Source organism: Neolamprologus multifasciatus, chromosome 1, assembly GCF_963576455.1.
Source record: "Neolamprologus multifasciatus chromosome 1, fNeoMul1.2, whole genome shotgun sequence".
Classification (NCBI taxonomy): domain Eukaryota; kingdom Metazoa; phylum Chordata; class Actinopteri; order Cichliformes; family Cichlidae; genus Neolamprologus; species Neolamprologus multifasciatus.
In genome coordinates this window covers 32,544,036-32,561,532 of record NC_140439.1, presented here as the reverse complement: position 1 = coordinate 32,561,532, position 17,497 = coordinate 32,544,036, and the positions used below count along the sequence as shown (strand labels likewise).

Genomic DNA, 17,497 nt, shown 5'->3' with positions numbered 1-17,497 from the left:
CAATATCTCTTTAATTATGCATTAATTCGATATTTATATAAACACAATAATAGTTCTCATGACAACATTTTGAACCTATATCAGCGTTTAACCATTTAAAGCAAAAACTTATTTTTTATTTATGTATCGCAGCTTAAATACCTGAAACTTATCTTTGGCTTACCAGAGGGATCTCGGCCCTCATGTTGAAAGTCACTCAGTAATACCTAGTTATGTAATTGAACATAACAGGTGAACATTTGTACTTTTAAACGTGATGTTTCTAACCTTTCATTCTCACTAGAGACAAAAACACTGTAGTAGTTAGTGTTTCCTTCTTAAAGTAGATGTGTTATGTGTTAACCTATTTTCTGTTGTGCACATACTTCACAGTAGAAAATGGTCACCAATAATGCTAATATTTTAAGTTAGAACATGTACAGGTGTTTCCTTTGTGCCAGAAGGGCAGGCTTTTCTACTTTTCTGTCTATATGATTTCAGTGAGAGCGGAAATTCCTCACAGGTAGAAACCTGACCGCCTTCTATTTAAACCAGCAGTCAAACAGAACACACCAGACTTAAAGAAACCCTCCTGTAGAGGCAAATGAGTTACAATGACTCACAGACAATGGATAAACTGATGGGCTGCATGAATAAGACCTTTTAGTAAGGAATAAGGATTGGATAAGGACTTTTTAAAATTAATATTATGTGTTTTTAGGAAGCAATTTAACTCCATTAAAATGCTCTCCAGCACAATCCAACAACAGCTCCCATTGATCTTAAGCCAATAAGCACTCTCCTTTCAACCTTGTGAATTTTTCAGGGTAACAAATGATGCTCGGGAGAATGAGATGGATGAGAACCTGGAGCAGGTGGGCGGCATCATTGGCAACCTGCGTCACATGGCCCTGGACATGGGTCAGGAGATTGACACGCAGAACCGCCAGATTGACAGGATCATGGACAAGGTAGTGTACAGTCAGAGCTTTTTATCCCACTACCATGAACAGTATTCAGTTTATTCGATATGAGATGGTGTTTTATAGCTTGACATGGATGAAACTGATACTTCACTGTTCTAAATTGAAGTTATTGATGGAAATAAGTCAGCTTCAAAAATGACGCTTTAAAATATATCTAGACTGACGCATTAGGTTATAATTTCTCAAAACATAAAAAAAAAGGAAGGAATTAAAATCAGAAGGTGTAGTTGTACTGTTCCAATGCTGGAATTTTATGTAATGTAAATAAAACACAAAAATATGTGCAAAATATAACTGTATAGAAAAAACAGAAGTTAGCTAATGGATTACAGGCTTGGCATCAGGGTATATAACAGCAGATATAAACCAGTTGTGCTGACTTTGATCATATTTCTCACACTAATGGGGAATTCCTGATTCACGTGCCATTGCATACTTTATCCATCCATTCAGTATCTTCATTTAATTTGCCCCTCTCCACCTTTTAGCACTGGTTTGACCACATTTTCCTACCTGAGCTCTATAACAGTTGGTGCTTCTTTCTTTCAGGCTGATTCCAACAAGACCAGGATTGATGAGGCCAACCAGCGTGCCACAAAGATGTTGGGCAGTGGCTAAACTACAGCGAAAAGTGCTTTCACCCTATTTAATCCTTGTCACCCTAACCCCCCCCCCCCCCCCCCCAAAAAAAAAAAACCGACAACAAAACAAACAAACAAAAAAAGAAACCCTCAACCAAACCTATCACTGCCCTTAACATCGACACCTGGCGCCCTCTTCCTTTGCTTAGTAGCAGGCACTGCAAAATTATGCTTTTATTGTGATACTGATAGAGTTTTGCACACATGCACATATCACACGTTGCTCTGCTCGCCCCTCCAACTCCTGCATCACTTCCAGTCCTTGTTGTCAGTGTTGTTCTGTGATGTTGCTCATCTAATTTTGTTTAAAAAAATAGTTACACAACCACCAGTCAAACTCTTTCCATGCTGTACATAGTGTTTCTTTAATGGTTTCGGTGATTTAGATCACGTGTCCTGTTTTCTTCATCATTCTTTCTTTTTTTTAAAAAAGTATATGTGTAAGATAAGCTGTATGTACCCCCCGTTTCAAAATGTCCTTCACTCATATCAGTATTCTGGTGTTGTAACACAGTGTATTCAACAGTTAAGATGTTGTGATGCTACAGTACCAATAAGGCCACAGTGATTTGAAGTTACCAAATGAACATGCAGCCTTTACTGTTTATTACCAAGGCTACTGTTTAAATACATTTAATGGCCATAGTTGACCAAGTGTCTGGGCCATTTGGATGAAGATGTGGCTTTCTGGTCAAGACTATACGCTGGTATTTTATCAACTCAATTAACAGAGCAGTCTTAAAAGAATATAATGCCATTTAAACTGTATAGAACAAATATTTTTCCTCAGGGAGCAAAATCTGACCATTTAAAAACAAAAGCAAAATGTTTGTTTAATGCATTGAAATCTATAAAAGCCACCGTTTGGTGTGTAGGTGAACAACTGCAGTTGCTTATAGTCTGAATAGCATCATTGATAATCAGACAAATATTAGCATTAATCACAGTGAATGTACAAGGATGTGAGGCTTTGATGGAGGTCAGAGGTCAAGCAATTAATCCAACAACTTATTCACGTACCATGCTACAATTTATTCATGATCCAACCCTAGCAATATAAAGTAGTGCATTAAACGTATTATGCATGTCCATCTGCTGCTAGAAAACACAAATTAATTCAGTTAAACAAGCAAATATACCCTAACATGGAAACCGCATGCTACTATGTTGGCCACACAGAGGAGGGACCCGTATTTATCTGCAATGGTGCCACTCTTTGTTTCATGTCTCTTTACCTTTCCAAACTGTGACCATCACTGTAAAATAAAACCTTGGAAAATGCCAATAAAACTATCTATATTTCTTCCTTTTTTGGAACAATGCTGGACAGAGTGGAGGTGGTGAGAAAACAGTTTGAGTAATGGCGTTAAATGTCTGCAGTGTTACACTACACACAAGTTAACACGTAATCTGAGTGTGTGAGTTGGTTCACAATTGTAGTAGCATTTTCAGATTCTGTATTTTTTATGTCTTTCTTCAGAATAAAGTACAATAATTGTTATGCAAGGAATCAGAGCCACAGTGTAATTAACATGTATGGATTTTATCTGGAACAGTTGAACAGTGTACTCCACCCCTTGCCGTATGAGCTGGGGTAGGCTCAAGAGATAGGCTCAAGAGAATAAATGAACTCAGAAGTTTTGGCTTCTTGGAAACATTTTGAGGTTTCATGATATCTGTATCATCTCATTTTTCACTTTATAGTGAATTTTTGAATTTCTATTCTTATTCCAGATGACTTTACATAAGAACAGTAACTTAAATTGTAAAGACTCGTATAGAGTCTAATATCATTTCAAGCTCATATGGGAACATGAATGTTCTGTGTAAATCCAATTTAAGAAAATATGTTTTTTCTGCTCCTGTTCCATGGTGAGGTTAGAGGTCAGGGAGCTTATCTAATTACATGTTTAAAGGAATTCTGAACTTGAGGCTAAATGCCTAAACATACAATGTCAACATGGATATTTACAGAGAAAAAAAGACAACAGGCCTGACTCGGATAGAGAATGATAGAAAGAGACAGGCAGATACAGAGAAGGAAAGATGTGCAGCAACACATTACACTAATGGACATCTACTGTGGTGCTCTGGGCTTAGGGGGGATTACAGTTCACCGCGTCACTAAGAACACACACACACGCACACACACACACACACACACACAAACTTGAATCAACACATGACAGAGTAATCCACTGTACCTTAGTTACATCCACAGCAAAGGCCTGTCATGTGACTACAGACAACCCCCACATAAATCAGTATTTAAAAACTAAAGTATTTGATCATTTGTGTTTTGCATTGACATCTTCCACTTCTTTGACTTGGGCTGCACCTGCTGCCACACTAAAAAATTACTCGTGCTGTTACAACCAGAGGGCTAAAGAATATATTTTAAAACCAACAGCTCCCTCTGCTGGTGTTATAGGCCATTACCGGTGGTGTTACACTGTACCAACTTGAAATATGAATTTTAGTTTAGTAATTTACTAGTCTACTACACTATTAAATTAGTTTAGTAGTCTAATATATATAACTTTTAAACTAATTTAGCTTATGAAGCCAAACTAGTTTGCTAGCCAATCTTCTGCTTAATTGATGTAATTATGGGACGGACAAATGATTTCGAAGATGGAACTGCCAGACAGGAGGAAAGGAGGAAGACCACGGAGAAGATTCATGTATTTAGTGAAGGAGTACATGCAGAGGGTTGGGCTGACAGAGGAGGATGATCGGGATATTGTGAGCATCGATACTCAGCTATGGCGACCCCTAAAGGAAGCAGCCAAAAGAAGATAAGTGAAAGCAAAAATTCAACGCAAAATAAATAAAAACATAATCTAATTCGAAAATATAAAACTGTAATAACTTTTATTTCCGTATATATGACTGGTTCCGTATATATGGGCATAATACTAATTTCCCATGATTGGAAAACGAAACTAAAAATAAAATGGAAACTAAAGTGAAAAAAATATAGATGAGCAAGAAGAAAAAAAATCTTTTTAGAAATTTTATTGTTAAATCAATATATTTATATTTTACTTTATAGTAGCAAAAAACCCCAAACAAAAAAACAACAACAACAAAAAACAAAATTTAAAAAATCGCTCAAGTCAACGGCCTGGAGGAGTCATTCGGCTGTCTTCGTTCAGTCACGTGACCATGGCGCCCTCGTCGTGTCCTTCCGTAGGTCCAGAGTACCCCTTTCTAGCACGTACAGGACGGTTGGTATCCAGTGCGGTAACATGTTCCGGGCCGTTTTCCGACTGTCAGCTTCAGGAGCGCGGAGTCTGACTCGGTCACGACCCTGCTACTCAGGTAGGACCGTCTGCTTTGCACCTTACGTGAAATTAAACAAACTGTGTGATAAATTAAGTAAAATGGGCTCGTATAGCTACCCAGCTAGCTTAGCTAACCCTGTGTTCTTGTATGTAGCTAGAAGCTAACATGGGGTGACATTGAATTAAAGTTGTGACCTGCTTTATTTAAGGGTCTGAAATTAAAATAATCTGGTGTTTTCACCTTTCGTTGTGTGATTTAAATATTGAGGCGCGAAGTGAATTAAAGCGTAAAAGTCACGACCTTGCCATGACCCTCCTCGGTTTGTTTGAGAGAGTCAGCGACCGCAGTTTGCACGCAGCTCATATCAACACGTTGGACTATGGTCAAAATTGAATGCAGATCACAATGCTACAGAGTTTGATCTAAAATTAACACCATGAGCATGTATTTTTGGCCTTTTTAATGCTGCTGTTCTCCTGAAATAACCGACCTGAGCTCACCTGTGCAGGTCATCTAATGTTAGTTGACGGTATATGGCAGACGGGTTTAGAACATTAATGAGTGCTATGTAAAAGGTTACTCATTATTCAGGATTGTTGGACTAAATAAATGGGGGCATTACAGTATTTGGTAGAAGTGGTTTTCAGTATCTGTCCTTCAGTTAGTTTAAGAAGGTGCTCCGCTGCTTGTCCAGTAAGCGGTGCAGAGGGTCATCTGGATTATCCATAATGCATAACAGTTTGTTCAGTGACCTCCTCTCTACGACAAATGCTTAGTTTGCTGGCTTCCTACACTGGAAATAAAGAAACTGAAACCAAACTCGTTTACGTCTTCAAATGTACACGCAAACACCAGCTACTCGGATCTAGGCGATGTAGCAATAAATTGCATGACCCTATTTTACTTTACTCCCTCAAAATGTGTAACGACTACTGTTGTGCGTGTTTTCACTCTTTCTGTAATGCCGCTTGAATTTATAACTTTGGTACAGTACTTTGAGTTCTAAAATGCAATTTCATACCAGAGTAGAAATGAAAATGAATTAGAAGGTTTTGACAATGTGCCCTTGTTCAAAAGCCTCTGAGGTTGCATTCAGCCAGAGTGAAAAGTGATAAGAAGCAGCACTGTTAATGATAAGGCGATGCGAAGAGCAGTGGTGCTTTGAGTACTGTGGGAAAAAAAAATCAGTTTAACAGCAAAATGAACATATTGTTTTAAAATATATTGGTTGTTAAAAATACTTGTGATATCTATTTAAAAACGTAAATGTTTATTACTATGGTTCAGCACCAAGATGCACTTCCTGTTCATTTGTAGATGCAGACATTGTTTTTAACTTGTGGTAGATCATTAAATGAGGTCATTTTACAGTGTGTTCCAAAAGTTTAAAATGTCACTGTGTGTATGTTTGATTAAGGACCTGGAATGTTTTATTTACTTCAAGTACAATACAATGCTTTAGAACTTTCTTTGTCTCGGGTAACAAAAGAAATAAATGTATGTTTTTTTTTTTAAGTCCAAATTAGTTCAATTTTAAACTGTATTATGTATGTATGTATGTATGTATGTAATACAAGTATGTCTTTGAAACTTATTTATTGAATCCTTTTTTCAAGCTCCCTTGGCCTCCAGGTGCTACTCCCATGGAAAGGTGGAGACAGATGAGGAGTTTGATTCCCGTTGGGTCACTTACTTCAGCAAGCCTGACTTAGATGCTTGGGAACTCAGGAAAGGTGACTTTGAGTGGATTATTTTTGCATTGTTATAGTTCAAATGAGGGTTATTCTAAAAATCATAACTTTAAAATTACATTGCTACTTCTGTAAACTAAACACACACACAGGAATGAACACCCTAATTGGATATGATTTGGTACCTGAACCCAAGATCTTGGATTCGGCATTAAGAGCTTGTCGGAGGCTGAACGACCTGGCCAGTGCCATTCGCATCCTCGAAGCTGTCAAGGTGTGTAAGACTCACTTCAATAAAATATACCATTAGAGGAAATGAAGTCACATAAATTGTACTCTTTGAGATTACAATTGGATGTACACCTTGTTAGGATTTTTTTGTGCCTTACAGCTGATCACATTTTAATCTTTATCTTAGGACAAAGCAGGCCCCCATAAAGACATCTATCCCTACCTGATCCAAGAGCTAAAGCCCACCCTCACAGAACTCGGCATTTCAACACCAGAAGAGCTGGGAATTGACAAGTTGTAGATTATCAAGGTGAGACTGCACCATACTGCAGCATGCTACCTGGATGGGCAGTGTGGATTTTAAAAAGAATTGCTTCAGGCATTAGTAACTGATGCTGCCCAGTACTACCTCAAACTGTGCATTTGCATACTGGTCTACTTTATTGCACAATATTATTGCAGATTATGTGGCCCGTTCCGTACTTTCAATTGCAAACTTGTTTTGTTTCTCTTTCCTCAGGTTATTAGATGTATAAAGAGATGAGCTTTCCCGATTCTCTCCATGCTGAATTGCCCATATTGTTTAAATCCTAGCTGTCCTGTGGTGTACAAAATAATGGACCTTATAAATAAATCAGAAATTGATGATGTGTGCTTGTTCTTTGTCTATGACTAATACATCCTTTGATGTACTTAATTACACCTTTGTAAATATCTGATGTGAAGAATAAATAATAACCAGCTGAACTTTATTTAAAAGGATAAGAACTGTAGCATTTTTTTTTTTAAACGGATGGTCACGATGAATTTGATGAATTCATCGTGTTTTAGATTTTAGTCAGTCCTTACAGTACCCATGTTTATTGCCTATAAATTAAAAAAAAAAAAAAACCCACTCCAAAGCCTCCAGGGTCGCAAGCAAACAGGAGGCTGAAGACGATCAAAGGAGCAAAAGAAGTGTGTGAGCAAAATCCATCGTAGTGAATCAGAAGACTCCCTGATAGCTGCAGATCCTGACTGTAGACTATGCAGAGCTGGGCTAGTAATTACATCTCAAAGAGAGCAATTAATTTGTATTTTGAACTGTTTCTCATTTTCATATTTTTATATACAAAGATGAAACCCTAATGAAAATGTAATTTTTAAAGTAATTCCCAAGTTATATAATTTTAAGTGTTTCCTTTTGCTCCTCTTGCTTTCTAAAGAAACGTAGTTTAGATATGCTATGTTAAAACTTAAAAGTTATTTTTAATAATAAAATATTTCTATCCAGATATTTAGATGTATATGTAATACAAATGTAGACTTTTTATTTTTCACTTGGTCACAACCGTTTTCTCTCTATGGGCTCTTATTTTTGCCCATCAGGTGGCGATGAGAGGCTAGAAATCATCCTGGTTGTAACTATATATTTGCGTAAATAAGATATTTAAATTGATACGTGTATTTTATTCATTTTTGCTTAAAATATTGCTTAATATATTTATTGTATTACTGTGACTTGAAACCAAGTCATTACTTGAAACTGCTTGGAAAAGTTTTCGTTTAGTTCCACGTGGACCGTGAACATTAATTGGCAAATATGACAGTCTAGTATTATGACAGTTTAGTGACACATTTAAGGCCCCTGTAATATTTATCCGCAATTTTCTTAATAAGCTGGGCCGGGCTGCTTTGTCGTACTTCACGATTTTATAAACCATTTAGGAAACATTCTCGAGTAGAGCAGGGTTTTATTTTGAAATGTTTGTTTCCCGGAAGTAGTATGAAACCTGTCCCGCGAGAGCACAGCTAGCTAACAGAAGTTCCTGTTTGCTTATGGACTAAAAGTCCCTTCCCGATGGGGCAGCTGTCAACATGGATGTGTTGCGGCGTAAACTGTGACAACTAAAGCCAAGATGATGAACGACATTTTGGAGGAGCCGGAGAAGGACTCCCTGCTGGAGGCACAGCAGGATTCGCAGGGTTTGTCGGTAATGTCAGCTAAACCTAGCTAACGGGGGAGGATAGCTAACTAGCTTAGCTTTTGATTTTTGACATTTCGCTAACTGGGAAATCATTTCAAAATCATTATAAGGATGAACGAGACTTCGTTGGTAGACCTTAATAAGTGTGGGAGAAATTAATGGAGAGTGAGTGAAATTAAAAATTATCAGAAGTATAGCTGTTTTTGCAAATCGAAAGGACTAAAACTATAGATTTTAATTTCTCTGATTTTCTTTGGCTGCTGCAATGTAATAGCCAGCCCTGGGGAGGAGCTGGAGCTAAATCAAAAATGAATCCAAACGAGATTCGTTGCAATATTAAACATATTAACTAATTGTTTCTGAATTCGTTTTCTATTTCTGTTTTGTAAATAATATCACTAGGAAATTTTTCTAAAAAGATGACTAATTACAATAATATTTGACTGATGTACAGTACTGTGCAATTGTCTTGGGTAGCTTCTCATTTCTGTATATTTTTCTTCAAAAATGGGAAATAGTTGCAGTGATTTTTTTGAAACTTGTGCAAGTATGCATGAAAATAAGGCTGTTGCTTGGTCTGAAATACACTGGGAAGCCATGTTGGGAGAAAATCCTCCTGAGTTTCTGTGACAAACCTGCTACATAAAAGACAACAGTGCTGTTACAGTTTTGATTCTCTTTCTTCCTGGTTGGTGTCTGGCATTCATTCATATGCATCTTTGCTGATTTGACAAAAGTCCAACTGGGATAACCGCATGTTTTAAGAGCTTTCTTTACACGCCTATATTACTTTTCTTTCTGTCGGTGCTATAGGGTGCTGACTATCCCAAGTTTGTGTTCCAGTGGCTGGTGGGAGTCACAGAGTAGGTACTGGAAAGTGTGTGTTTCCAGTAAACTTAAAGGTTTAGGCTTCTATCCTCCTTAATGATCACAGCACAGACCAGGGACAGTAACCTATTATCCTTCGTATCCTCCCTGGTGAACCTTGTTTTTATCCACTGTTGATTTGTTTGGTATAGGCTTCTACTTGTTTTTTGACCCAGTTGTCATCCATGTATCAGTACCAGTGGCTACGTGTTATCCCTTTGAAGGAGACCAAAGCTTTAATTTCCACTTCCCCGGCGAAAGGTTATGTACAATGGGTTATAGGGGGAGTCCATGGTACATCCGTGCTTATGTCTGTAGCAATTCTAGTTGTTTTTGATATATGTGGTGGTAAGGCAAAAGTGTACTGCAGTGCAAATCTGATTGTAAAGCTGGTTCTGTTGTGTAAGGAACTTCCTTTACTCTTACTATACTCATTTAATGACTGTCTCCAATGCCTCGGTTGTAGGTAGGTATACAAACGAAAAGGTAAACAACATCAAAGGACACTATGGTTTAATCTGGAATGAGTGCAAGTTTGCAAACCTTGTTGGTGACGTCAGTGGAGTTTTTGAACAAATGTGTTTTTTGTAACAGGCTACTGATAAGAAATTGGTTTTTCTTATGGTTTCTCTTATGTGTAGATGCAACACTATTTTATTTCTTAAGTTAAGTGTTTTTCATGGTTGAATGTTTCATAAGTCTGTGTGAAGTGGTTTTGAAAAACTTTGAAAGACCTTCAAAAGCTTAGAGAACTGTTGCTCAAGACATGTGAAAAGATTAGAAGACAGCTTTTTGGAATCAAAATACTTTAAAAAATGAGTGGTGTTTCAAGACTTTACACGGTGCTGCATATCTTGTTTTGTCCTTTTGTTCCACCCTGTTATTGTAACATGTAAACCATTTTATCTTTTCAGTGATTTTCACCATATAAAGGACAGTCACTTCATTTCATTGTACAGTACATTGTATTTTGACAGTGAAGCTGTTGATTGAGTAATTTATTAAGTAAGATACTGATTGTGCTTTCAATTTTTGAAACTTAAGGGGCCAAGTAGTGGCACAAGACCTAAGAGCATAGATGGCGGCATCAGGCCTGTGGAAAAAAGAGGACCTTACATCATGTCCAGAGCGCCAGCCATCCATCTCAAACTACGTAAGTATTTCCTCACCTCAAACAGTTGGTGGCATAAACACGTCAATTTTATAACTGTCTGTAGGTCACGAGTCCTCCTGTGATTGTTGTTTTTATGAGGCGATTTATGCTGATGTGCATGAATAGTGTTGAATGTGCACCTAGCAGGAAAACAAATCCTGAGTCATATGACACTGTTGGGCACTCTCAGCTTAACTTAGCCACAAAATATCTTCCTCTTGTTTTTTGTTGTTGTTGTTGTTTGTTTGTTTTAATGCAGTCCTGCCTAGGGGCCTGAAGATCTTAGCCTAGTCTTTTTGGGGCCCTGTCCCTTGCACAGAGTTTCTTTTGGATTTTCTAAATCTTGTAATGATACCACGTATAATATACAATAAGACTCTCATCTTATGTTTTTCACAGAGTGGTAAACCACTCCCAGTCTGCCTCTCCCTGGGATGTTCTTTATATACAAAGTCATGTTACTTATTAACTAAATAGATGTTAGACATTTCATTGGATACAAAACCTTTCTAGTCAATGGTTCATACATCTCAATTTATTTTTAAAAGTGCAAAGGAGTGTTTTTAGTCTGACTCACTATGAAATTCGGAGGTGTTATGAAAATGGGTTATAGGTTATATAGGTTACATTTTTCTGCCTGTGTAAACTGTCAGTGTTTACTTTCATTCTCCACTCCCTCTATGGTCAGTTCTGCCCTAACAAAAATGTCTTTTGTTATCTCTAGAGAAACACAGGGAGATGGCGAGGAAAGCGCTGAAGAAGAAAGCTCTCTCACCGGGGCCTCCAGTGACGCACCAGCCTAGACAGGGAGCCAAGAGGTCAGAAGAAAAGAATATCAAAGAGGAAGCAGCTTTTTGTGATGTCAGCATAATGAAGATGAACTGTGATTTATTATTTTAATGTTGTTTCTGGTTGTCTTTTGGGTTTTTTTTTTGTTTTTTTTTTTTAGGATGGTGAAATATAACAAGGGCTATGCTGCTTTGAGTCAGCACGCTGAGGATACTTTGGTTGCAATTGACTCAGACAGGTATGGTCAAACCTGGTATTGATGTTATTAGGCTAAAACAGTAGTACACTAACAACTAACGGTCTGGTGTTATCATTTGTGAGTTTTTTTTCAGTCTTTCAAAAAAAAAAATCAAAAAGAACAATTCTTTTTTTAAAAAAAAACAAAACTGTAAGAATTACTGTTTCTCTGACCATAAAACCATGATTTAAAATGTTTCTGCTGTATTCATGTACAACAAAGAATATGTTCCAACATAAAAATCCATATCTACTTTAACTCTGTCCAAAGAATGTAAGATGAATCAAGATGTTAAACTCATTTAGACGTTAAATGACCACATGATGTCTAACCCACCATATGTCATATCTTACCAATTCAGGTTAGTGTCTGTAAACCTATACTTTACAATCTAAAATGTAAACCTGTTAAGAAAAGTCAAAAGGCTTTTAGTAGAATTTTACACATCAAAATGACTGAATTTATTTATGTATGTGCAGATTTATGTTTATATGTATGTAATCACAAGTCAGTCTTTTTCAAATCGTCAAAGAGAAAGCACACCGTTTCAAATATTAAACGAACCAGAACACTTCATAAATTACAGTTGCACTGTTAGGTTTGATATTTATTTATAGGAGTTTTGAACTCTTCCAGCAAGCCCAAAACATTGACATATAGTGCATTATGATTGGTGTTTGGGTCCTTAAAAGTGGAGGAATCTAGAAGAGGTAAAATCACAGCAGCTGTTTGTAAAAGACAAGCGATTACATAGAATAAGATGTGGGTATTTGTCCAGTATAGTTTTGTAATAGAAAGTATACCAGTGCTTCTGGGTTAATGAAGGCCAAGAAGCCAGATTATAAAGTACACCCATGATGTGCGATCGATAATGAATTTGATATAAACTGTAACACAGAATATACAAATGTAGTCCAAAGGCAACAGCATAAGTAAAGTTACTATAATAAATAGCGTTTAATAACTTGGTCTGTACAAGTATTTTCCTAACTGTTAAATTAAAACAGGCCCATTTCTGTAATTCAGTCTAACCTTAATTTTCTTCACTGGATTCTCAATTTTCTTTCTAAAATTTGCCTCCTAAGTTATGAAGAATCTGTCCTTCATGTCTTAACAGTGATGAGGAGATTGATTTTGAGCAGTATTCCTCTGGATACTCTTCAGCTGAGGTGAGTTATTTCCACAGGACATTTTTTAGATTCTCTTCGAATCTGTTACCACTGTGTCAAACTGGTTGGGTGACTTTTAGCCACAGCATGCTGAACTATAGTTTATGTTCTTATCAAATCTTGCTTTTTGATTTTTGTTTTAATTTTAGTTCCCTGCCTTGGGGCTTTTTTTCACAAACACATTGGATTGACTTGTCAGCACACACCACTGAAAGGAGACACTACCCTTTGCACCACCAAATTACATGCAAACTTGGGAATTTGTTTTTGTTGATTAGCATTCAAATCTCTCAATGAATACAGAAGAGAGACTTACCACAAAGCACGAGATAAGGCTAATCAAAAAGGTATTGGCTGAAGCACATGATTATTATGCCAACAAAGATTATTCAGCAAGCAGCTCATTTACAGCTGCACCAGAAATGCATCAGACATTCACAACTGGTAGCAAATTGTTTTTTTGTTTGAATTTGTACGCATGCCAGAAACGACATGTGTGAATAAATGTGAGAATAAAGGATAAGTTTTACTTCTGTTATTTGTTTTTCCCAGGCACTGAGTCTCGTGATTTAAGATTATTATCTTGGTTTGTACCTTGTGGCAAACTCTGTCTTGTTCTATTCTAACAAGACATACAGAGACCGAGTCATAAAATCTGGAAATAACTTGGCATGTTTCACTTCCAGTTCCTTCCTCTTGAGGTTGGTGGGTTTTTTGAAGGTTTTCTGGTGACAAAAGCTTTAGACACTTTCAAGTTTACTGTCCAACATGCAGGATGCAAGTAGATACCCCCATCATGAATTTGGAACCTTTTACATGTCCCAGAAGTGTTTGCTAAAGAAGACTTCAGAAGTTGTCAGCTATAATGGATACATTACAGCTGAATGACTTCCACATTGTCACCAAAAAGTTTCTGACATTAGTGTTTTAAGTTTGATCAAGGCTGCATTGATTTTTAAAGATTTACATTCCAAAACAAATATAATAAAGTAACCTAACAAAATAACATAACAACACTTCCAAGCTGGCTTACAAAACTATGTGCTAAATGGACTGGTACTCATCCAGTACTTTTGTACTCTTACTTAAAAATTAAAGTGCTTTTTACACCAATTTGGGGCAGTTTGGGGTTTAGTAGTTTGCCCAAGGACGAGGACACCAAGAGCCAGGGAATCAAATCATATGCCTTCTGTTTAATAAATGAACTGTTCTACCTCATGAGCACAGCCTCTCACAGAGTGCAGCAGCCCTTGATAGACTTGCCTTTAAATATGTAATTTTGAGGGGGGCAGACTTTCCATGTAAAAATTAATTCATTCATTAAGTAACATTATTTTTAAGTGGTTACACTAATCTGGTTGCATCACATCTCACTTATATTCTGTCTTTGCTCTCCAGATCCATCCTGATTTGAGCAAGCAGCTGCTTCAGGATGGCTATCGCCTGGATGAGATCCCTGACGACGAGGACCTGGACCTGATTCCACCCAAAGCCATGGGCTCCTCTGTGTGCTGCTGCTCTGAGGGCCCGTCCTGCCCCATACAGTGATGTCAGTGCAGTGACTCAAATCTAACAAAGTCTTGGCTCCTGCTTCAGCTTACTTTAATGACTGGTGCCTGACGCCTTCTTTGTCACGCAGCTCCACTGCTAGAGGACTTCCAGCTCTAAAGCCAAACACCTCTTCATGCAGGACTGCGTGCACCGAGATTGCTCAACCCCCTTTGAAAATGCAGGTGGACGTGAGAACAAGCCTTATCCACTGTGACCCCAAAGCTTGACCTATTTTTTTATTTATTCTTTTTTTCTTTTGTTTCTTAAAAAAAAACAGGACTGTGTGAAATGCTAACTACACTACTGCTCCTAACAGATTAATTCAACATTTAGGATGATGCCCTTGTTAACCCAAGGGTGAACTGGTTACGGTCTTTTGTAATCGGGCAGTTACTTGTGCAACCCTCTAAGCATGACATGCATACAGATATGCTATACAGTCTTACTGTTTCAGCTCTTTGGTGAATCTGCATTAGCCAGTTATCAACCAACAGCTACATGAAGTAATTGCACCTTGTTTTATCAATGACATTCCCAGATCACTGAAGTATTAACTATTTTTTTCTTTAAAATTACATTTGAGTTTTATTCCTAAATGAAAAGGCCACCACATAAATAGTCATGTCTCAACAAAAATAACTGCTTACAATCTGAAAAAATATATAGTTTTTGAGTGGACTCATTAATAACACACATAATAATCACTATAAAAGGTCACTACATTTTACAAGTTGTAATTGAGAAAACTGCGACAAACCGAGGAGGACTAAGCCATCCTCTCCTTAAAAACAAAAACAAAAACAAAAAAAGGTCATTGGACACGATTGGGTAAGGATAAAGTGAAGCATACTAGTATTCTAGTTGGCAAATGCCACACTGCTGTTTAAGGCACAGCTGTGAGCAGATGGAATAAAGTGCTTTGATAGAAGAACACATGACATTTAACTACATTTGGACTTCATAGAAGTCATTATGTGACATTTGCATTTCAGTTTTTTTATTTGATATGCATTAAGTGACATGGTGTGGTTGAGAAAAATTCAAATATAGATTTATGTTAAAGACTTTTGTGTTCAAAGATGGATATGTAGCATTTTGGTTTAGAGCCTCATTCAGGTTATGATTCAACTAAGAGTTACTTATTTTATTTATATATATATATTTGTCATTATTTGATGAAGACACTAACTATTGTGACACGATAACATGACAGCAGATCACCATTAGAATCAAACTTTTAGTCCAGCCTTATGTTATTTTATTAAGCTTATACTATATGTTGGCCTCATTTTCTGTGTTATGTGTTGCTGATTCCTACATAATGGACACACTTATGTACTGAAAAAATTAAACTGGAAGACAATTTTTCCTTTTTCCACTTTTAAAAATGTATGTGTTCACTGACATGCTACAGCCTGGGTAATATTTTACTGTTAACTGTTTGAAACCGTAGTAAAAGGAAAAAATGTTAAATGTCAGAGTAAGTGGTAGTGATCACTTCTCAGGAGATTTGTTTGTGTGTATGTGTGTGCATGCGTGAGTGCTGGATGGATGGGTGGGTGGGTGTATGATCATAAATAGAAACATTTACGAAATAGAAATTAGGAAACTGCACAACGAGTCAAGTGCAGGGAGGACATGTGGCTGCTATTTTACTGAAATACTGGCCACTCTGTTACTTCCTTTGCTGTGATGGTAACTCTCAGTGGTGTGAATAAATGATATAGCATACCACTTGATCAACATAACAAATTGAGGACTGGAAAAGTGACATTTTGTGCAATGACAAAGTAGGAACCTTGGTTTGTACTTTACAAAGTTGGAATCAGTTCCTTTTCCCCCCCTCACACCTTTGCACTGTAAGGTATTTGAAAATCTTACCTTACTAGTATTTGTCACGCACACCATCTCCTCCCAGCACTCTTTGGTTGTAATGTGGGTGTTTAAGGAATAAAAGCTGATTCTACTATAACACTTAAGTGTGAGTTACTCGATACAGGTGTGAACTAAATGCTTTAAAATGGACCAGCTGAATTTATAGTGTATTGACGCCGGCCCTGGCTCTGCACGTTCTTATGTACATACAATTTTGCACTTAACACCAGTGGTCAGTAGCAAGTACACTTGACTCACCTGTACTATGCAACTATTGGGACAATCTGTATGGTGTACATCCCTGTGATGAGATAGTGTTGTTGCGTGCAAAATGCAATAACAGGTTGTTTTTTTTATGATGGTAAATGCTAATCTTTTTATTTGAATTGTATTGTTAATTGGTTTACATTAAAAAATAAAAATCGGTTGATTATGCTTATGTGTCTTATTTTTGATTAGCTATTATTAGTTGTTCTTTGGTAAATGGGTAGTAACCACTTGCCTGCTACTATGTGGAATTTCAAGATATTAAAACTTATGAACTCTTTAAAACTTCTCAAGGTTTCCTGTGATATCAGGCATGTAAACATTTGCAGCTTTAAATCCTGGAATTTTTGAGTCCTGGAACTTTATGGATTGGACATCCCACAGATTCTCAGTCAAAAGAAGATTTGTGGAATTTGTAGAACAACCTTTTGTCATGTCCCTCAAAGATTTTATGCTACTGAACCATTGTTGCTCTATCAGAATACATTTTGCTCTTTCTTTTAGTGTTTAGTTACATTTACATTTACATGAATGTTACGTTTCATAGCAGAACATTCACCAGAATAGCACAGAGTTCTTCTGTGTTTTGCTGCCATCTCTTTTAGGTAAAAAAAAAAGCTGCAAACACACCTGAAACTGTCAGTGACACCTGGAACATCTCAGAGGACGCGCACATTTTGATCACATTTTTCATCAATCAGTAATTTAAAAAAACAAAATAATCCACCTTAGATGTTACTTTAATAATAATCAGCACAACAGAATCAATAGCCTAATTTGTTTTATTTCCCTAACAGCCCTCCCC

General features: G+C 37.0%; 3 protein-coding genes across 4 annotated transcripts in view; all 3 read left to right on the top strand.

The window, feature by feature from the left end:
• LOC146526098 (synaptosomal-associated protein 25-B) overlaps nt 1–1,645 on the top strand; it is a 37,797-nt gene extending 36,152 nt beyond the window's left edge. For both annotated transcript variants that reach the window (XM_085153648.1, XM_085153724.1), the window contains exons 7-8: nt 806–950; nt 1,515–1,645. In XM_085153648.1, the coding sequence (XP_085009774.1) occupies nt 806–950; nt 1,515–1,583 (214 nt within the window). In that variant the 3' untranslated portion in view covers nt 1,584–1,645. The remainder of the gene's footprint in view (nt 1–805; nt 951–1,514) is intronic.
• A 3,128-nt stretch (nt 1,646–4,773) lies between these two features.
• cox5ab (cytochrome c oxidase subunit 5Ab) lies at nt 4,774–7,466 on the top strand. Its single transcript, XM_085154053.1, has 5 exons — nt 4,774–4,930; nt 6,511–6,627; nt 6,738–6,859; nt 7,004–7,126; nt 7,337–7,466. The coding sequence occupies exons 1-4, from the start codon at nt 4,858–4,860 to the stop codon at nt 7,115–7,117; spliced, it is 426 nt and encodes a 141-aa protein (XP_085010179.1). The 5' UTR covers nt 4,774–4,857; the 3' UTR covers nt 7,118–7,126; nt 7,337–7,466.
• A 568-nt stretch (nt 7,467–8,034) lies between these two features.
• fam219b (family with sequence similarity 219 member B) lies at nt 8,035–16,850 on the top strand. Its single transcript, XM_085153944.1, has 7 exons — nt 8,035–8,789; nt 10,695–10,803; nt 11,528–11,621; nt 11,753–11,830; nt 12,948–12,999; nt 14,398–14,548; nt 14,639–16,850. Exons 1-6 carry the CDS (start codon nt 8,715–8,717, stop codon nt 14,545–14,547), a joined length of 558 nt encoding a protein of 185 aa, XP_085010070.1. The 5' UTR covers nt 8,035–8,714; the 3' UTR covers nt 14,548; nt 14,639–16,850.
• Nucleotides 16,851–17,497: the final 647 nt, after the last annotated feature.